Here is a 20857-nt window from a genome sequence, read left to right on the forward strand (position 1 = left end):
CTTCTAACTCCGTTCGCTTCTTGTCATCCTTGTCCAATGATTCGTACGCCGTGCGAAGTTCTGAGACGAACTCCGCCCAAGTTCCGGGTGCCTTGTTATTTTCGTTTATTTCGGTGATCCAATGCCGCATGTATTCGCGTGCTCCTCCTTTCAGGAGCAAGAGGGTCGACATAATTTTGGACTCGTCTTTGGTATGTCCGGTATATTTCAACCAGAGCATGACTTGTTCGAGCCAATCATCGAGATTGACTCTGTCCTTATTGCCACCATATTTTTCTGGTTGGTCAATTTTTACGCCTTTACCCTTGCGACCAAACGACGGCTCATCGTCGTCGTCCGTGTCGTCGACATTGGTACCGCCTTGCCCTGCCTTCCGTCCTTGCGTAGATGCCCATGCGCGAAGTCGATCATGTGATTTTTTCAGGTCTTCCATCCTGTTTTGGAGATCCTTGACCTCATCGTCAAATGCCACCAATGATTCGTTAGTGGCCTTGTTGTCCTCGAATAAGGCTGATGAGGTTTTCTCCAAGTCTGAGATTCGAGACTCGGTTTGTTGACGATGTTGGTCTAAGAAGACCGTCCGATTGTGGAACTCCGTGGTGTTACGTTCCATCGTATGTGCTTGACGCTGGATAAGATTTTCGTAATGTGCCACCGTTTGTTGACGCATTTCTTCCACCACGTTCGTGACGAGATCGACTACCCAATTCTTTACATTTTCGGGTATGTTCGCATTTGGGGGCGCTGTGTCGGCCAGGGCTTGACGAATGATAGGATTCGGGGGTTGCAAAACAATGTTAAGACGTGCAGGAAGCTCCGAAGATGGAGCACGAGAGAAGCTTGGATCATTGGGAGTGGGAGTCGTCATATTTACAATTCTTCCTCTATCTCACGAAGATGTTCTTCGAACTCGGCGATATGTCTATTGGCAGTCGTGGCCTGTCGGACAATTACTCTTCCTGAGCATTGGTTTCGCAGCAGCCAAAGGTCGTTATAGATGACCTTGACGAAGGGTTGCCACAAAAACCTGGTTTTGTCCCTGACTGCGGGCCACTGATGGTTATGATGGATTTCGCAAATGCGCTCGACTTCTTCGAGCCAATCGACGAAGCTAGGATAAGCTTCGGTGAGACGGTCCTCGGGTTCTTCGGATCCAATTGGGATATAACAAATATGAACTGCGACGTTCCTCCAATCAAATTCTGGATAGATTTGAAGGGCGTATATGTGATATACGTCGTGGTAATCGATGTCAAACGTGTCCTCGTATGTAGCAAACGCTTCGCCTGCTCTGTCTCGAAGAACACGTGGAATTGAATCCCAAAGATAATCGAAAGTGTGACCGATTGGATTGAGTTGCTCAAAGTTATCAAGATTGTTCGAATCGCCAGATGAAGACATATACAAAATGAATATTCATATCTACAGCAAAGGTCGCCCTGTGACCTGTATTCCTAGACGATACTTCTGGATAATATCTCTGATTATCCAGCGAGCTTCTCCGCCCTGACGCTTCCTTTCCTGGACGTAGTTGCAGAAGTCGCGAACCACGTGTTGGTGAACGAAGGAAAGTTTGAATTCTGCGATGTCGGTGCGGATGGATTCGAGCTTGACTATGAGATGCTCGAGGTCGAAGATGTCGTGGTCGTCAAGCTGACGACGATATCGTTTGGTAAGTATAATACGAATTTGTCGAAGGGTGCCTTCGACGCGCTGAGTCGAGATGATGGAGACGGCGAGAGGATAGATGAAATGAGACCCTGTAGCGGTCTCGACGTATGTCCCTTGATTGAGATCTGGACCAGATGGTCCTGCAGGTAGTCTCGGTCACCTGACCGAGGGAGTCTGGATAATAGAAATTGAACTACTGCCGCGAGGGGGCCGACCTCCCGTGGAAATGTGTCCTGGCCTTGGCAGGGGTCTTATGGGCCGCTGCTCGTAGAACTCTTCTGGAGTTCTCGCTCGAGGACGACGGATGACACCGTCGATGCTGCGCAATGCCTTGGTGCGGCTTACGCTGGTAGAGTCGGCGACTGACGGAACGTCAGGTGAAGATATGACACCGCTAACGTGCGGGTGGACGTGCGAAGACGCAACACTGCGGCGAGTACGCTGGGTGGGCACTCGAGGCAGGTAAGATAAGCAGACTTATTCTTCTATCACAAACTTAGGACGCAGAGCGCCGACTAAGCCTATGACCTTATGATCAAACACTTACTGACTGTTGTCGACGTAAGGATGGACACAAAGATGATCAAGGTAAAGCAGCGACTTGCAAGTGGTCGCTGGTGACACTGTATGGATAGGCGTAGCAGAGATGAGAATAAGTCTGGGGGACTTATGCGTCTCAGAGCTCTGGCTTATATACATGAGCGGAGGGACCCTTGGTACCCTGATACCCCAGAACCGCTAACTAATGGACATTGTCTGATTGGTTACCACTACCTGTCAGACTACGTCTGTCATGTATGCCGAATCTCCGAACTACTTAGTAAGACCATGGGAATGGTATTGCCTGTAATGGCTACATCTCCGGTGGCGTGGTATCTATCTACCTCGTGCATGTGAACTAATATACCCTTAAGGACATATCTCCGGTGTCGTGTATCCCCTTCGTTGGATTCTTCCGGAGTCCGACCGTTGCTTCTAGGTGGGATGATATTACTGTATAAGTTAGGCTTACCTAATACCAGCGCTACTTTGTCACATGTGTGAATATCACGTGATATGTCACGTGACTAGACCTGGACCTTCGGGGCGCCTAGGACTGTTAGTACTTCGCGTACCGGTTCGTTCCTTTCTGAACAGCCTAGCGCTGACGTCAAATGATGTCTTGGTCACGTGCAGAGGTGAAAACGTGAAAATCTGTGACAGACCCTCAGCCTCGCGTTCCGCCTGAGATCCGCGTATCCGTCATCGACCTTGAACAAACAGCACGCGAACCTACTTGCCGTCGAGCCTAAGGATGAATGTGCAGAAAATAATCAAGCACTCAAGTCTAAACAAGATGTGATCGAGCAGATCCGCTGCAGGATGAGGGCAAGAGTATGGACCAGTTGGAAGTGCCAACGCTCACGAAGCTAGACATGGATCTTTTCACCCGAGAGAATCCACGGCAAGCGAGCGCTCTGCTCTAAGGCGAAGAGGTGCAATCTCAGGAGCCAGACGGTATGCGGATATTATTCTTGTGATGAACGTATCATCGCGAAAAAACCGGCATGCTCTGTCGGGGCGGTGAATGAGAGCGAGCCACCAAAACGATGTCGATGAGAAGCAGCGCCACCCTAACAAGCGCCGGCAGCGTATTCTGTGGCCGAGTCTAAGTCCGAGCGTGAGCGTCGCCACCGGCACAAGTCGAAAAGCAAGACAGAACGTTCGCGCTCGCTGGCGCCTGTGGAGAAGACGGAGGAACAGTGCAGTACGACGGAAGGCTGGACAGGGAGGAGGAGTGCTGGCAGAGGCAAAAAAAACGCGAGCTGGAAAGGCTGAAGCGAGCTGAAGCAGCAGGTTGGAGAAGGAGCAGGTAGAGTCACAGCCTGCACAGATTTATTTTTCCACGGGAAACCTGATGAAAAAATGGTGAAAATATCTTAAGTCTGGATATGGAAATAGTTTGGAAATCGGGTGGAGACAATTGAACTATGTTACAATTGCTTCACCGAAACATATCAGTATCACATATTTTTGGACTGAAATATCTTCCTTTGGGAAATAGTTTCACTATTGCTGATACGTTTCGGTAAAACAATCGTAACATAATTTAATTGTCTCCGCCCAATTTCCAAACTATTTCCATATCCAGACATAAAATATTTTCACCATTTTTGCATCAGGTTTCCCGTGGAAAAATAGATTTATGCAGGCTGTGTGGACGGCCGTCCTCTGGCGGCGTAGCAACCTCGGACTCCACGGCGGTGGAGTGGGCCGGGAAGAGCTCGGCCTGAGGCTAAATAGTATTCATACGGCGTGCGGTGTGTGCACCCCGCCGTTTTGTCTTCCTCAACGCAGACCGAAGCGGTGGTCCGACAATTGAAGAGAGACGTCAGCCCGTGAATCGCGACACTACCTCCTTGATGGCGGGTGAGCGCACTGAGTCCATTCGTTTGAGCGATCGTGCTCGTGCTCATCGTTCTCCAGAAGCCAATATGGACAGCGGACCTGTGGACCTCGACGGTCATGCGATATTAAACGGGTTGGGATATGACACCGAAGGACATATTTCTCGAGAGCCACACCAGATGCTCGTTATCATATTACAGAAAATGTTTCGCATATGCGACCTTCGCATTTGTGCTTACATGTTTGCATTGAAGAACATCGCACAACTCATGAACGGATCAGCGCCTCTCCTGCGGGACATTAGCATTATGTGCTACAGCGCTTGGTACGAACCACTCACTTTTGGCGCTTTACTCAATCCCGAATAACTACTGGATCTGCAGCGACTCGAACTACGTGACATCTCATTTCCCTGGGGCATCACTCTTCCCCACACGGTGCGCAAATTAACTTCCCGTATTTGTCAAGCCACTTTGGGCGACATGCTGCAGACCTTGGATACAGTTCCCGGTCTGGAAGTACTCAGCCTTAAGAGTGACCCATTTTCGCTCAATGACAATCAACAAGAAGAAGAAGAAGAAGAAGACTCTCGAGAAGATCATATACTAGTCTCTCTTCCGCGCCTCCAGCTGCTGCGTTTCTTATACGTCGATATGTCTCATGTCGCGAGCCTGATCGATCACATCTCGTTTCTCTCGCAAACGAGCATTGAGTGGACGTGTCGTTACATGTTCAGTAATGAAGAACCGTTCACTGCTCTAGTGGCGAAGCTGTTCACACGGGCGCAACGGAAAGCCTTGTACATCCATCTGGAGCCTTGGCATGTCATCATCAGGGTCTCTGACATCGAACAGCGTGAAGTTCAGGACCAGCACGAGGAACGAGCGCTGGGCCGAACGCTTGCTTACTAAGCAGGCGGGCGAAGAAGAGACGCGCTCAGCTGACGTACGTGCTATGTCTCTTCCCACCCGCCACGACCTTCGCTACCAGCTCATCTCGTAGTTTCTTTATTCCGAGCTGCTCTTCGCTGTTCTTCATTATTTCTCACTTCATTGCACCTGTACCACAACTGGGAGTTTACACAACCCACGGAGCAAGGCTGGAAGGTGCTAGAGGGAAGTCTACTCAAGGCCTGCGCTCCGACAGCAACTACTGGACCCGTAAAGGGGGAGGAGCGCACTACACGCAACGCGTCCAAGGCGAATGGGCGTGCCCTTAGCTGCGAGAGCGTTCCAGAAGATGAGTATTTCTTCATCTATGAGGGCATCGAACTTCTCACCGGCACGCATCAAGTCACTAGAGAATGCCGCTGAGACTCCCTACTGTGAACCTTTTTAATGCAGCACAGCTTACTGGATTTATTCGTGACGCGTTTTTTTTCATCCTCACGAGAGGCTTTCTTGAAGGTCATGCGGGTGCTCGCCAGCGCGCATATACTCACTTGATAAGTCAAGCACACGTCGATTCTCCATGAATGCCCCCGCGCTGGCAATGACCGCACACGCTGGTGGCGAATGCTCTCGTGCGGCGTCGAACGTCACACGCTGTCTCGCGACGGCAAATGGCTTACGCTCTCCGAGCCAACCTGTCTTATATGCGCGTGGACGGACTACCGACCTTATATATGCACGCATATAGTCATCCGCACTGGCCGACTGTCCTTATGCGTCCTCGTCGACGGGTGCCTGCTCATTAATGCTGGTCACCAACTTGTGCATCTTTTGGAACCTCACCGGCCATTGCAGTGTGCCTCATCGGCCGCAAAGGAAACCCTCACCGTTTTTTTTTTTTTTGGTTTCCTTCTGCGAGTCTACCGGGCCTTCGCCGGACATCTCGACGCATGCGTTCGTGAATGTATCTTGATGCCATACCATGCAGCTGCTTTCTGAGCTGTTCTGCGACGTTATTCCCTTCCTGATCCATCATTGAGACAGCCAGCCCACCCGGCAAAGTTCGCGTCATACGGCGTTAATGCTGCAAAGATGCAGCACCCTAGGTCATCGAAGGCCATCTCTTCGTATCATCAGTTAGAGCGTTTCTCTCACTCGTTCGTTGGGAGCGTGCCATCCCTTTTGTGTCATGGAGTGCACGCCCATTCCGTGTTGTCCTTTGGAGTGTCTCTCCGCATCATACATTAACAGATGCATACCTTCGGGATCTTCGGAGCGTTTCTCCTCCCATCGTCGTCCGTTCATAGACGTGTGCCTTTGGGATCGTCAGAGCGTTTTCCCCTCCCTTTTTCTGCATGCATTTTGTGTCGTCCCTTCATGGACATGTGCCTTTGGAATCGTCGGAGCTTTCTCCTCCCCTTCTTGGCATATGTTTAGCATTGTCCATTCGCAGGCGCACGTGTTCGGGATCGTAGGAGCGTTTCTCCACCCGTCGCTGGCAGACGTTGCCACAATTATTCGTCGGAGCGTTTCTCCATGTCATCCGTCTGCAGGCATGTGCCTCTGGGTTCGTAGGAGCGTGTCTCCACCTGTCGCTGGCCGACGTTGCCAACCATTGTTCGTTGGAGCATTTCTCCACGTCATCTGGTCATATGTGCGTGCCTCTGGGTCCGTAGGAGCAATTTCTCCACCCGTTGCTGGCAGACGTAGCCAGTATTGTTTGCCGTAGCATTTCTCCATGTCATTCGTTCCTAGATGCATGCCTTCTGGATCGTTGGACCTTATGTCTTTCCGTCACTGTTCATCGGGGCATTTTGTCCATGTCGTCTGTCCATAAAGATGTGCCTCCAAGTCCGTAGGGTTTTTCCCCAACCATTACTGGCCGATGTTGCCAGCGTTATCTACTGGAGCCTTTTTCCACGTCATCCATCCATCGGTGAATGCCTTCAGGATCATAGGAGTGTTTCTCATCATGTTACTGGCAGACGTTGCCAGCGTTGTTCGTCGGAGCCTTACACAGCAACTTCGAATTTTTGTTTCTATGTTCCGGTTCTTTGTGGGACCTTAAGGAATGATCTGTTTCCCTTGCGAACGCGAAGCGTATCAGATATGTTATCAGTCTCTGGGTTCTTCTCGTGGATGCAGAATGCGGACATGTTATACAGCGCAATGCTATGAACTTCAACGGTCGCCATGCCCCAGGAGTACATCGAAGGACCTTTGGCTTTTGGTCGATGTGTCAACTGACCGGAGCATCTGTCTTGTTATGGGCCATTGCTGCTGGGTAACTTGGCTCTGGGTCTCGGGGCTGGACGTGAGATGGGCGCAAAACCTGGTCGGGTGATAATGGCACGCTCGTGTTTGCCGCTCACGCAGTGGATGCCCAGACCACCCAGGATACCTCCCTGATCATTTGAGGCGATGATATGGGCGTCACCGTCACATATAATTGTGGTCACGTTCACCACACGAACGACTCTATTCGTCATGTCGATATTATTGCCGTGGCCCCAGCCTCGCCTTCCTTCCATGTCTGTGTTATAACTGCAGATAATTTCGCTACCCCGGCCTCTCAGGGTGTTATGGACGTCTAGCTACCTCGTCTTGCCACCTCGAAGTGGAGCTTCAACCTTTCGTTCTTGTTAGCACAACCTCACGGCCAACTCTTGTGCGGGCCGGCACAACGGCGCACAACCGGGAAGCCTACACTCGGTTGTTCCATGTCCCCGCGACTGGATTCCTCATTCTTTGGCAAACCTCCCATGGCATTCAGCATCTCGTCTTCTCCTTCGTCTGGAACCTATGTGTTCTCTTCTATGTCTTCCTGCCTGCACTGAAGGGAAAGACCTACCATTTGTGATGCTAGGCTTCTCAGACCCGCTCAGTTTGCGATTTGTTTTCGGCATTCCTGAGTTTGCATACAAGCTCGCACCCACAACCCTCGTTGCTGCCTTCGTTGCTCCTTGGCATGGTCGAGCTACTTGTTCTATCATGGTTAACTGGCTTGCCAGTCTGCATTCCTGGCTTATCAAAAATGGTGTGCCTTGGCACTGTGGTGACGTGTTAGAAATGGTGTAACAATGGCTAGCACGGCTGTCCCGGCAAACTTCTCCTAGCCCGCCATACCCTCTTGTGACCCTCGAGCATATGCACCCTTGTGATAAGGTTTAGTCCTTCCAACACCGAAGCCTGATGCCAGTGTGTATGCATGTGTGCATGGTGGATTGGTGCGTGTGTCGATCCAGCAAGGTTATCATGCCCAGTTTTAGCCTGGTTGACCTTGGATTTCTCATCGCGCGAGTGCGGCGCCCCATGTAGTTCGCATATCGCCTGGTGGCTGGCGAGAACACCGTCGCTATGTCTGTTCGAGTGATTCTGTCGCTATATACCATACCTCATCCTTCTCTACGCGACCCAGTGTGGGGGAGTCATGGCGGCAGAGGCGGCACGACTGTTGTGGGTCGGGTGGTGTAGTCGTGCCTCCCTCGTTAGGCTGCTACGCCGCCACTTCACGCTCGAGAGTTCGGCCCAGACGCGCTCGGAAGCCCTGGATCGTCGGTCAGCGAATCAGGAGTCTGGCCACCAATGCCAGGACCCCGGACACCAGCGATCCAGATCCCGAGCACCCTTCGTGCACGGCGGAAAAAGCCGCGTGCTTGCCCGGCCGAACCCTCTCCCCCACACACCGTCGTAGTATTCAAGGTTGTTCATACCACTCCATCTCACCTCGCAAGCGCCCGCTGAACTTAGGAAGCCGTCTGGCTGGTGTGATGATGACGTCGGATCATGGATCATGCTGTGTTTCTCTTGCGCACATAAAGACGCTCTTTCGGGACAGGGCTTGGTGGCTGCATTCTGCGCGGCGGCCCCGCTGACCGACGTTCACACGCTGAAGTTGTCATGTTGGCTCGATGACCACGAGTGGAGGGGTTTATTTTCCGATTTGCCAAACCTGACCAACCTGCAGGTGGTTGGTGACATGGCGACGACTCTACCACGCGCTCTCCTAACTCGTATAGGCGATGGCAATGGCGATGTCCATCACTTTTTCCGCAATCTCCATACACTGGTTTTCGAGGAGGTTGACTTTGGGGTCCCTCGCTTCAGTCGGGGTGTTTTATTGCACTATCTATTGAGCCAGCTAGAGACCGCCATTCTGAGCCGGCGCTCATATGGCATAAACTTAAAAAAGATAGCCTTCAGGTGCTGTTCTGGCGTGGGCGATCACAACCGTGAGCAGTGGGAGCACCTTGCCAAGAAGGTAGAGCTCCACCACAGCGGGGAGAAATTCTCGGACACTGATGAGGATGACTATCTCTCGGAGTCGGACATAACACAAATCGACGAGGACGATGAAGGCTTAGACGAATAGACTCATATCCTGGCGCGTATGACTTAATGGCTCGACTGCCGCATACCTGCAAGGTGCGCATTGCATTCGCTTGGTTTCTTATGTTCCATTCTCACAAATGACTTCCAGATCGACTGGAAGTATCCACATTCGATCTGCTTCCACCACCTTGTCGATGGGCCTACCAGCTCTGTTCATTCTCGCTTTTCGGGACATCGTTATGCAATTCTATTGCTATTGGCGAAACGGATCTACTCATCTCCTCTTTCTGTCCACGTGATCGCCATCTTCGCACAAAATCCACATAACGCTTGCATCGCGTCGGCAATAAATTCTCGGGCGTCCCACACTTCCTACGCCAATTGTATACTCAATGCTAGATGTAACGACTGCATCAATATAAAATAATGGAACAAGAGTCCTGGCAACGTAGCAAGGAGACAGTAGAACGCTGAGACCGAGACTCACGCAGTAAAGTGAGAACGAGGACGAAAATTCAGCACCATCACAATATCATATCAGTATGCTAAAATCTGACTTATCGCAGATCCGGAAGGCTTGTCTCTCATCCTGCTGCTTCTCATCAACACAATATGACAGTCAGGTCTGCGCACTTTTAGCATGAAGTTTTTGTTCCTACCGCGAGTAACTTTCTTACCTTCGCCTCTGGCATGTCCTTTTAATCTCTCCACCCCCTGAAGCCCTATGACCTCTGACCTAAGAGTCAGAAGGATTCAGTAGGGCTTTGTAGCGGGTGTGTAGCACCATAAATTCAATTGTAACCTCCGAGTAGAGTCGCAGGAAAAGCTAAGGAAAAGCATACATATCACTCGATTTCAACTAATGCTGCCGAGTCTGCGAGCGCCGGCGGCTTGAGTCGGCCTGCTGTCGCAGCTCGCTTCCGGCTCAAAGAGTCGATTTAACACAACTCGAACGCGTTGTGCAGTTGTTCCTCATCCCGCATCATCTCTAATCTTGTGGATGGCCTACCGCCTTGACGGCGGGTGAGTGCCCTGAGCCCATTTATTTGAGCAATCATGCTCATGCTAATCCATCTCCAGAGTCCAATATGGACAGCGGACCCGTGAACCTTGGCGGTCATGCGATATCAAACGGCTCTGGATATGACGCCAGGAAACATATTGCTCGAGAGATTGCTACGTATCAGCAGGAGCTTCAGAAGTTGAATTCTCATCGCACTGCTTGCAGGTTGCCGGTCGAGATCCTAATGAACATCTTTGAGGAAATCCGATTCACTACGCAGACTTTGGAAGACAGCCCCTTCCGGGATACCAATCCCTACAAGTGGATTGTCGTCACTCATGTATGTTCCCTTTGGCGTAATGTTGCTCTTCGGTCGCCGGCGCTATGGCGACACGTTTATGTGATGGAGAGCGTCGAATGGATGACAGAAGTTTTCAGCCGCTCCAAAGACCTGCCCTTGGTGGTTGTAGTCCAATATTCTCCCTATTCAACAGAACCATGTCAGACGTTGGCAACCGTATTACAGAAGATGTCTCGGATATGCGACCTTCGCATTTGTGCTCCAGCGGATGTATTGAAGAACATTGCACAACTTATGAACGGACCAGCGCCTCTCCTGCGGGACGTTAGCATTACGTGCAACATCGCTTGGTGCAAACCGCTCAGTTTCGGCGTTCTTCGCAATCTCGAACAATTGCCGGATCTGCAACGACTCGAACTACGCGACATCTCGTTTCCTTGGGGCATCCCTCTTCCCCGCACGGTGCGCGAATTAACTTCCCCCATTTGTGAAACCACTTTGGGCGACATGCTGCAGACCTTGGATACAGTCCCCAGTCTGGAAGTACTCAGCCTTCAGAGCAACCCATTTTCACTCGATGACTATCGAGAACTGGAAGATCATAGAATAGTCTCCCTACCGTCCCTCCAGCTGCTGCATTTCTCGGACGGCGATATGTCTCGTGTCGCGAGCCTGGTCGATCATATCTCGTTTCCTTTGCAAACGAGCATCAAGTGGACGTGTCGTCACCCGTTCGGTGATGAAGGACAGTTCACCGCTCTAGTAGCGAAGCTGTTCACACGTGCGCAATGGAAAGCCTTGCACATCGGTCTGGATACATGGGATATCGTCATCAGGGCCTCTGACATCGAACAACCGTTTGGCTGGTATAATGGCAACGTCGGATCATCGACCACGCTGGATTTTACTTGCACATCCTTTCAGCCATGTGACTTAGTGACCGCATTCTGCAAGGCGGTCCCGCTGACCGACATTCGTACGCTGGAGATGTCATGTTGTTTCGATGACCTCGGCTGGATGGAGTTATTTGGTAATTTGCCAAACCTGACCAATCTGCAGGTGGTTGGTGACATGGCGATGTCCCTACCACGGGCTCTCTGGACTCGTCTCCGAGACGATGGCAATGGCTATGTCCGTTACTTCGCACACGATCTCCATACGCTTGCTTTCGAGGAGGTTAACTTTGGGGCCTTTCGCCGGTTCCCTAGCGGTCTAGGGACACCGCGCGATCTCTTGAGAGAGCTAGAGACCGCCATTCTGAGACGGCGCGAACATGGCATAAACTTAAAGAAGATAGCCTTCAGGTGCTGTTCTGACCTGGGCAATCACAACCGTGAGCAGTGGGAGCACCTTGCCGAGAAGGTAGAGCACCACCACAGCGGGGAAGAGCTCACGGATGCTGATGAGGATGGCTATCTCTCGGAGGCGGACACAACACAAACTGACGAGGACGATGAAGACTTCGACGAGGACAATCATATGCCTGGCACATACTACTAAATGTCTCGATTGCCGCATACTATCAAGGTGCGCATTGTATTCGATCGGTTTCTACCGGTCCATGCTCACAAAATGGCTTATTGGTCGACTGAAAGTATCCACATTCGATCTGCTTCCACCACCTTGTGGATGTGCCTATCAGCTCTGTTCATTGTCGTTTCGGGACATCGTTACGGCAATCCTATTGCTATTGACGAAACGGATCCACTCACGTTGCTCTTTCTGAGACATCGCTATCGCAGAACCCTCGCCACCCTCATATGATGTCGAAGTTGTAGTTTTCCGTGATTCTTACAGACCCATCGCGTTCCAATGCCACCAATTTACGATTCTCTGTGTCCTCCGTGTTTTTTTATTATACACGTTACAAATCAAAGGCGTATGTACACGACTGCTCGCTTTCCCCGGCTGTCGTGTTTTACTCTCTGGGTGTCAAAACGTCTTATGTCCTCTGTGAATAATACTTGTTCAATGCTACAATGTATGAAATCATTCGCGATAAGTTCGGCAGGCCGCATCTCGTGCCCATTGGCCCCACTTTGTGAGAAACTACCATCATGGTGTCGGACACTTGCTCATGCAACAACACCAGCCGTCCGATCATTAACTTTGAACACAAATATGCATATGATTATTAATGCTATGATGGGTCTATGGGGTCACAGCTTTCAAGGTCCAGACGAGCATAGATAAGAAGCGAATATTCTCATACACGTTAGAAGATTGCATTGATGAGACCACTACCAATGGCAGCACCTTGAGACATAATGTCAACCTGCCCGAGCGTGACAATTATGGACAAGAGTATACTCACCAGCCCCAAACCCAACGCCTCCAGCAGCAGAGTTAGCCATCTGACACGTTCGTTGAGCATTATTGCACGCCTGCGATAATTTATACTCACCGTATTGCCGAGCCTGCCAAACTTGCTCTTCTTGTGCTCCTGCTGCGGAGCTTGCTGCAATCCCATAGAGTTGACGCCCGCACCGGGCGGAGGAGGCTGATCCATCGGTTGACTGACAGCTCCAAATGGACGATAAACTGGCTTCTCGGGGGGTGCGGAGACGTATGATGGAGGTGCCTGCATAGGAGGCATCGGAGGCATCGGAGACATCATTTGTGGCATCGGCGGTGGCATCGGCATAGAGCTTGTATCCAGTTTCTCTACGTGGTTGGATGGGAACAGCCCCTGACGTCCCCTGCAGCTCCCGGTCCACCAGTCTGCATTCGTTTCATCGACAATCTCGACAATTTCGCCAGCCGAGAAGGACAGATCGTTCGGTTCCTAAGGTCGCATTGCTCAAGATTAGGGGAGGACAAATGATCCGAAAGCATCACACTCACCTGACCGTCCTCATTGTACGCCCATACCGCTCTAGCTCTCTGCGTGCGCGGGGGCGGGGGAGGAATGCGGCGCGCCGGAGGAGGCACGTCTTGCGGAGGGGCTATAGTCAATGCCTTCATGTCCTCAACTGACGGTCCGTCCTGCAGCTTGGGCAGTCGACGCATCATGTCCGCGACGTCGGTAGGCGAGAGATAGTCCTGAGAGGCCAGAAACTCGATGTTCTGACGTGTCTGCGACAAGACATATCTCAAAAGAGCGGCCGCTTGAGGATCTTCGGGTGGCTGCATAGTAATGGTAAGAAGAAAGGTTGTGAAAGGGGAAGATCGTGGTCGTCTAGTATAAGTGTCACGTAAAATGGCTCGGTGGCTCGGCTGCTTGCACAGCGTTAAACGGCCAAGCCGCGGCTCCTAACACACGATCACGATCACAATGTCTCCATTCACTCTCATCACCACCCTGCCCGCATTCCACACTCTCGAGGAACATGACAATTTCGTTGCATCCACTCCCGCCTCGTTCAGCGACATCCCACCCGTCCTGCGTCACAAGGAAGAAAATGTCTCGGTGACAATTGACCCACCTCTCAGCGGCTTTAGTTCGGACGACTGTGCTGTCGGGACATTATACGTACTCGAGAGGTAGGCCGTCTGAAACCGACCATAAATTGAAGCTCATTATGTTTCAGTGTCCTGGTGTTCATGTCCGCCACAGGCCGTGGATTCCAAGTGGAATACCCATCCATCACTTTGCATGCCATCTCACGCGCAGAGGCTGGCCCATCCATATATTGTCAACTCGACCAGGCTTCCAGTGCCCATGCGGAAGATCAGCAGGAAGAGGAGTTGAGCAGCATGAGCGAACTTTTTATCGTGCCGAAGGATCCGCTTTCTCGTGTGTTCATTCTCTATTATGAACGCTTGCCAGTCCTGACCCTCGATCATCCAGTGGAAGCAATTTTCGAAAATCTCTCCATCTGCGCCTCGTTACATCCTGATCCTGCATCCCTGTCAGACGACATGGACGACGAGATTTTTGCTGATGCAGATCAGGTCGAGATGTTCAACGGCGATGAACAAGAGGAGCTTAGTGAAGTCGGGCGGGTACGCAGCGATTTCCTGAATAATAACCGTTATAATCCGTACTAGATATCTTCGTGCTCTGTCAGGCAGCACTCGCTCATCTGGAATCCATCATCTATAATCCATTTGAACAGTCAGAAGATCAAAATCACACAACCGAACAAGCAGGAGAGACTCCAGATGAATGATATAATCGTATACAAAAACGTTGCTATGTGTATGTACATTTCACCTATACCAAAAAAGCCGCACGCACAATATGTTACAATCTGTGTCTTGAGTAAAATCACTTGCGTTCCCCAAACCCTTCCATGACCCATGAACTCGAAAGCGATGGTCCGCTATCCGATGCGGGAGTGCCCCTTTCCCTGAGATCCACAGGTAACGATTGCATCGGTTTGACTCCAGGTAGCGGGCCCCAGTCAAACTTCGCAGCCGGTGGGCTGCTAGAAGGCGCTTTCTTCAGAGGAATCGCTTTCGCATGGCGTTTGGAGATTACTCGTAGTCGGTGACCAGGACCTGCAGAGTGCGACAGCTCGGACGAATCATCGCTCGCGAATGGATCATCTGCGACTTCGGTGAACGAACTATTCAAATTTGACAACGATGGCTCCATAGATTCTGGTTTCTGAGCGAGACTGGCCCTCGGTTGAATAGTCATTGGCTTGGAGACTGCCTGATCATTCAATAAAGGCTCTTTCCGAGCCATCGACAGAGCACGTTTGAGTTTGTGCGCCGACATCTCTGCGTTCAGAGCAGCCGCTGTCGACCGTGCAACGGTGGGCGTCAGCTCACGACGACGTGAACTCTTCTCCCATGACAGCCTGTAATCTGTTGGAGACGCCTCCTGCGCCAATTTCAGGTTCAGCTGTGCGGTACGAGCAGTTAATTCTGCAACGCCGTCTTCCTGCTGTTGAATCGCCTGATCGATGTTGCGGTAGATACGATTGATGGTATCCAGCGAGGGTGCGCTGTGATGACGTGGTCAGCGAGTGAATCCAAAATGTTGGCAGACGCACTGTAATCCAGTCTTGCGACTCTTGAACAAGTCCAGCTTCTTCTTTGACTCATGAATTTGTCCCTCGAGCTGCTGTACTCGGTCGCGTAGGACCTAGAGTTTTGAGTATGAAAAGACGAACGTCATTCATCAGGATGAGATCGCCTACTCTGATATCCCTTCTGAGCTGCTTCTGCGTCTCCAAATGCTCCGGCCCCAACGTCCTCGATTCCAACATTCTGGCAAAGTCCGGGTCTCTGGAGGCCTCGCTGAATTGAGCGATCTCCTCTCTACGGGTACTTGCTAGCGCCATTGATGAGTGATAAGTAATGAAACTGAAAAAGCAAAGACGTTGGCATACCTTTCAGCATTGAGCCCTCAACTTGCTCGATAGCTGCAATGCAAGCTAACTTCTCCTCCTTGAGAATTGCCAGGTCATGCTGAACCGATCGCACGATTTGTTCTAATTGCGCGGAGTCACCGATGGCCCACTTTGATGAGTCTCCGAGGTCCGACACGACATGACGACCACCGTGGGCCCTGTATAGAGTGGCGCATCTATTGCGTGCATCTTGTGCGGCAAATTGCACCTGTGGAAAAGTCAATGCTTCGTTACAGGATTTCACCAGTGGTGCATACCTTTTCGAACTCCTTCGTAAGGACTTCGTGCAAATTCAGGCATTCGTTCTGTAAGTTTTGCGCCGCTGAATGATTCATCAATAATGGGCGTTTGGCATAGAGACAGGATGAAATCGCGTACCCTTTACTTGTTCTGACACGCCGCTAGGTTGGGATGGTTGTAATGCAGGTGCCTTGAAGCCGGGTGCCCCTGATGAAACCTGTGGAATTTTGAGACCTGAGGCGAGGTTGAAGGGCGCTGGTGGCACCGGTAACGGCACAAGAGGCGACGCAGCTGGCAGCGGTGCGAACGGAGACGCAGGCCTTGTCTGCGGCAGCGCTGATACCGGCCTGGTGCCTAACAAGGCAGTCTCAGTTGCGGGTTTAGGGCTCAACATTGAACCACTGGCGGAAGCTGCACCCGATGGACTAGGCGATACCAGAGAGAAAAATGACGGTGGCTTAGATTGCGACGTCAGAGTAGGTGCATTCGCTGGTCGCGCAAACGAGAAGTTGGGCGACGGTAGAGGAGGCATTTTCACTGACGATGACGGGAAGGGGGGAATCTTGAACTCTGGGATGTGAGGAGGTTTAGATTCGGGGGTAGCCTTTGCTAGAGAGTCTTGAAGTGTACTCAGTGAGAAGGGGGATGGTGCAAGTTCGGGCTTTGCAGTACGCTCGGCTTTATGATCAACGTCGCTGGTGACCGACTGGCTCGCCAAAGGCGAACTGCGTACAGGACGGGTGGACGGCCTACCAAAACTGAAAGCCTGTGATACATACGGTGCAACAGGAGGTGGAGGCATCTGCGCTGCGGAAGGGGTCGACGTCATGCCACTGGGAGATCCCGGAGGGGTGGTACTGGAGGCAGCCACGGGGGAGCTCTGTGCCTTCTCTTGTCCGGCTGGTGAAGGGATCCCACTGGAGAGAGAAGCAGACTTCTCGGCATCAGATCTCGCTGCTGTAGACTCCACAACATGTTCAGCAGATGCAGGCGATGTAGAAGGAACCTCTTTTATGTCAGGACGCGGTTCTGCCAGCTCTTCCTCTTCTGACCCGCTCCCCAGCTCTTCAGACGACGATTCGGAGAGGAATGAGCTACTCTCGTCCTCCGATGCTTCTTGCTCCTCTTCCCCTTTCTCTTCACTAGCCGCCCAACCATGCTCGGCATCGCTTTCTCGGATCATCTCTTCATAACTCTTTCTCGGAAGCGGGCGCCGTACCGAAGCTGTGACAAATTTAGGAGATGCAGGGGATAATCCTCGTATTGCGTCACTCTTCGTCCCAGCATTCAGATTGGCGAAGGCAGAAGTACTGCTTCCTGGAATTGAAGTCGGGCTAAAGGCAGATTGGATTCCAGTTGCCAATTGCGACCCTTCCATTCCTTTTGCTGCCTTGAAGAATGGTGAGGATGCCGATATAGGAGTGCCAAACCCACCAAAACCGGTGTCAATTTTCCCGAATCCATACGGTGTTGTTTTCAATTGTCCGAAGGCTCCAGGCTCAGGGGCAGAATAACTGGACGTCCCAGCTTGAACTGATTCTTGAGCAGGTTGAGATGAAGGCATAAGCGCAGGGGCGGCTTTGATTGCCTGCTCTCCATCAACGACCGGCTTGGATGGCTCCTTTGCCTCTGCCTCCGTCTTAACAGCAGGCCCACTTGATGTTGTGGCCCACACAGGCTTCGTCTCCGGCTTGGATGGAACAGGACCAAGGGTACTTGGGCTAGCCTGAGCGAATGCCGCAAAAGCGCTACCAGATCCGACGGCCGATGGTGAAGCAAACGACGGAGGTTGACCAAAGGAAATCTGGCCAAATGCAGCCGTTGCTGGCTGTGCTGACTCGTTTGGCGTGGTCGACTTAGCCGCCTGTCCGAAACTGAAGGAAGGCTTAGACGGCTCGTTCAAAGTAGGTGGCTTTATTGTCGCCGCGAAAGTGGAGAATGCCTTAGAGGACTCGGTGGACGCTGATGGCTTGGGCGGCTCTCCAAAGCTGAAGCTAAATTTTGGCGGCTCCTTGATGGTTGCACTGATATCTGTACTACTTGCAGCCATCGTCAGCGCCGACTTCGGCTCTGTGCTTGACGACGCTGAGCCAAATGTTGCAGTACCCGACGATGCGAAGGCGGTAAAAGCATTATTACTGGAATCTGACAACACGGCGGGCTGTGGAGAGCTAGGTGGTTGTTCGCCGAACAGCGATTGACTGAATGTAGTCGCAGCCTGTTGTGATGACCCGCGGAAGCTGAACAGATCTGACGTCTGCCCTCCGCTGGAGGCGGGCTGGGGCTGCTCCTTGGCGCTTACCTCCATCTCCTGATTGTCACTACTCGGAGTGGCGGTCCAAGCAGGCTTGGTATCTGTCGTCGTTCCAAAGTTCAACGTTGCCGGGGAGGTCTCTGCGAAAGCAGCAAAGCCACTGCCGCTAGATGAAGCAGCGGGCTGCGAGGTAGAAGGCGGTTTTCCAAAAGACGAGCTGCCGAAACCGGATGCGGCAAACCCTGATGAGACAAACCCAGATGAGACAAAACCTGATGCACCAAAGCCTGATGCACCAAATCCTGGCTGGGTAGTAATCGGTTGACTGAGTGCCGATTGACTAGACGTTGGCTGACCAAATGCTGCATGTCCTGACGCAGGCGGAGCGAAAAAGCTCTTACCGAACGACGACGGCTGTCCGAAAGCAGACTGCCCGAATCCCTGCGTTTTGGCTTCATTCAAAGATGACAATGTGGGTGTACTAGAGGGTACGCTGCTCCCAAAGGCACCAAAAGAGCCACCAAAGGCAGCGAATCCTGAGACTGGTTTCATATTATCACCACTGAATCCAGCGGGTGATGATTGACCAGCATCGCCAGAAGCGGCAGTTGGGAAATTGCCGAACATCGACGGCCTCTCTTTAGACGCATCCTGAGCAGCACCAGTTTCTCCTAAAGAGAGGCTTAAGAGTCCGTTGTCCGCTTCAGATGCCATGACGTCATCCACGGGGCTTGCAGGGGTAGGTGGAACAGGTTGAGGAGCTTGGAACGATGTTGCAGTAGCCGCGATCGTCGTAGCAGGGCTTTCAACCTCTATCGGTGATGGTTCTGGAGGTGGAAGGATCGCGCCTGTTGCCATGACTGCAGGGGGCGGAGCTGCAGGCATCTGGCTTTCCTGCGGCTGAATGGGCTGTGATGCCATGTGGACCATTCCTGGGTACGGAAAACCCTTGGTATTGACCACATGCCAGCCAATGATCGTCCCATCCGTGACGTACGCGTACAAGATCGGAGAAGGAGGCAACTCGGTAACCTCTTCTGATGCACCTATAAATTGATATGGGGCGTTATCGGTCAAGTCGAACTCCATGCCGAGAAGTACTGTTTCGTTCAGTTCCTCGTCAAGGGGCACTGTAGGCGTCGAAGACTCCTCGAGCTCCTGCTTGAACCAGTAGTCGTTGATGTTCGATATCAACGATATATCCGTCGTGCACGCATCTGTGACGAATATGAGATACTTCGCCGGATCCCAATCGCGCAGCATGGGCATGATGGTTGCAGGTGGACGCAACCCAGGAAACGGAAGATAGAGAGGTAGGAAACTTGTAGTCGTAAATTTCTTTTCTTCGAGGTCCAACGTGATGCCAAAGTGCGCTTGACTGTTCTCGACTGAGATAGGGGAAGGTGTATATGCTGCAAATAGCTCCGTTTTAGAGAGCCACTTTGCACCGAGGACGGCTTGTGCAGTATCACCAGCCCTCGGTACAACAGCAGTCATGACGTATACTTTGGTGGGGTCGTATGCAGTTATTTCTCCACTTTCAAGACCCAACGCCACTTCCTTGCCAGTAGGAGACCAGAACACTACAGAATAACTTTCAGTGACATCCGAATGGATGACGAATAGTAGCTTACCGGATGTCGGTCTCTCTCTAGGCGTTCTACCGCGTACCCAGCCTCCTCTCGGCTTCAGAGCTTGGACATCATACAGTTCCGCCACATGATGGTTTTCCTCCGATTTCCTGAAGTCACGGAGAACCGCAACGAGCTCAGGGTGCTCGCCGAGATTCGGCTCAACCTGTAGGATGATTAGATTGTTCACGGATGGGAAAGTATGTAGGGGAGTGGCTGGGCCATCTTCGATGAGAGCCCCGACATCATACACTGCCAGGGTCCCATCGTTGAAGGTGATTAGTAAGCGTGATTCATTGTTTGCGAATTTGATGATACTGGGAAATCCAGTCAATGGGAATCGCTTCCTTGGTGCGAACGGAATGTCATCGCTTGACTCAGAGGCGAATGCAGTACGCAGGTCGGCGAGTGGAGAAACAACAATATCTGTTTATAAATTAACCCACAAACATCAACAGAGTCACAATCGACGTACGGAATTCCGAGCTAGAAGCTCGGACAACAGCGGCGAAGATGCCTCTGTGATTTGCGATAGCGAAGAGGTTTGCCCGCCCTTGAAGACCTTCGACACCGACGACTTCTGGCGACAGTTTGACGCGCACCCTCTTGTTGAGAAGACGGAGAGCAAGAAACTACGAAAAATCATCAGAGCTTGATTGGATTGGTAGTCTGTGTGGCCTCACGTCTGTATCCCGCTCCAAGGCCTCCCTCTTGTAACGCTTGATATCCGAGGGGAGCGGCGGAGGCGGCGTGAGAACTAAGGAGTGCACAGAATCTTCAGTTAGTGGAAGCGCCATGCTGGAGGGAAGAACACGCAGGAGAGTGGTGGCCACAGCGACTTGAG

General features: G+C 51.7%; 8 protein-coding genes across 8 annotated transcripts; 6 read left to right on the forward strand and 2 right to left on the reverse strand.

The window, feature by feature from the left end:
- Positions 1 to 1056: 1056 nt before the first annotated feature.
- LAESUDRAFT_759640 (uncharacterized protein) lies at positions 1057 to 3137 on the forward strand (the record flags this gene model as incomplete). The annotated part of the gene is made up of 3 exons (XM_040912616.1): positions 1057 to 1266; positions 1459 to 1672; positions 3022 to 3137. The coding sequence occupies 3 exons, from the start codon at positions 1057 to 1059 to the stop codon at positions 3135 to 3137; spliced, it is 540 nt and encodes a 179-aa protein (XP_040763848.1).
- Positions 3138 to 4541: 1404 nt separating this feature from the next.
- LAESUDRAFT_759641 (uncharacterized protein) lies at positions 4542 to 5061 on the forward strand (the record flags this gene model as incomplete). Its single annotated transcript, XM_040912617.1, has 2 exons — positions 4542 to 4858; positions 4914 to 5061. The coding sequence occupies 2 exons, from the start codon at positions 4542 to 4544 to the stop codon at positions 5059 to 5061; spliced, it is 465 nt and encodes a 154-aa protein (XP_040763849.1).
- A 199-nt stretch (positions 5062 to 5260) lies between these two features.
- LAESUDRAFT_198610 (uncharacterized protein) lies at positions 5261 to 6017 on the forward strand. Its single transcript, XM_040901548.1, has 2 exons — positions 5261 to 5298; positions 5449 to 6017. The coding sequence occupies exon 2, from the start codon at positions 5574 to 5576 to the stop codon at positions 5946 to 5948; it is 375 nt and encodes a 124-aa protein (XP_040763850.1). The 5' UTR covers positions 5261 to 5298; positions 5449 to 5573; the 3' UTR covers positions 5949 to 6017.
- A 2891-nt stretch (positions 6018 to 8908) lies between these two features.
- LAESUDRAFT_750218 (uncharacterized protein) lies at positions 8909 to 9801 on the forward strand. The gene is made up of 2 exons (XM_040911598.1): positions 8909 to 9374; positions 9430 to 9801. Exon 1 carries the CDS (start codon positions 8929 to 8931, stop codon positions 9319 to 9321), a length of 393 nt encoding a protein of 130 aa, XP_040763851.1. The 5' UTR covers positions 8909 to 8928; the 3' UTR covers positions 9322 to 9374; positions 9430 to 9801.
- Positions 9802 to 10369: 568 nt separating this feature from the next.
- LAESUDRAFT_714485 (uncharacterized protein) lies at positions 10370 to 12085 on the forward strand (the record flags this gene model as incomplete). Its single annotated transcript, XM_040907069.1, has 1 exon — positions 10370 to 12085. The coding sequence occupies one exon, from the start codon at positions 10370 to 10372 to the stop codon at positions 12083 to 12085; it is 1716 nt and encodes a 571-aa protein (XP_040763852.1).
- A 317-nt stretch (positions 12086 to 12402) lies between these two features.
- On the reverse strand, positions 12403 to 13779 carry LAESUDRAFT_726334 (SH3-domain-containing protein). The gene is made up of 4 exons (XM_040909009.1): positions 13430 to 13779; positions 12990 to 13370; positions 12900 to 12939; positions 12403 to 12841 (listed from the first exon to the last, which is right to left on the reverse strand). The coding sequence occupies exons 1-4, from the start codon at positions 13715 to 13717 to the stop codon at positions 12801 to 12803; spliced, it is 750 nt and encodes a 249-aa protein (XP_040763853.1). The 5' UTR covers positions 13718 to 13779; the 3' UTR covers positions 12403 to 12800.
- On the forward strand, positions 13778 to 14721 carry LAESUDRAFT_726336 (uncharacterized protein). The gene is made up of 4 exons (XM_040909010.1): positions 13778 to 14068; positions 14116 to 14321; positions 14376 to 14530; positions 14596 to 14721. The coding sequence occupies exons 1-4, from the start codon at positions 13860 to 13862 to the stop codon at positions 14695 to 14697; spliced, it is 672 nt and encodes a 223-aa protein (XP_040763854.1). The 5' UTR covers positions 13778 to 13859; the 3' UTR covers positions 14698 to 14721.
- LAESUDRAFT_726338 (uncharacterized protein) lies at positions 14523 to 20836 on the reverse strand. The gene is made up of 9 exons (XM_040909011.1): positions 20697 to 20836; positions 20489 to 20645; positions 20017 to 20439; positions 16267 to 19965; positions 16146 to 16210; positions 15868 to 16096; positions 15676 to 15809; positions 15529 to 15620; positions 14523 to 15480 (listed from the first exon to the last, which is right to left on the reverse strand). The coding sequence occupies exons 1-9, from the start codon at positions 20808 to 20810 to the stop codon at positions 14796 to 14798; spliced, it is 5598 nt and encodes a 1865-aa protein (XP_040763855.1). The 5' UTR covers positions 20811 to 20836; the 3' UTR covers positions 14523 to 14795.
- Positions 20837 to 20857: the final 21 nt, after the last annotated feature.

Source organism: Laetiporus sulphureus, assembly GCF_001632365.1.
Source record: "Laetiporus sulphureus 93-53 unplaced genomic scaffold LAESUscaffold_22, whole genome shotgun sequence".
Taxonomy (NCBI): Eukaryota; Fungi; Basidiomycota; class Agaricomycetes; order Polyporales; family Laetiporaceae; genus Laetiporus; species Laetiporus sulphureus.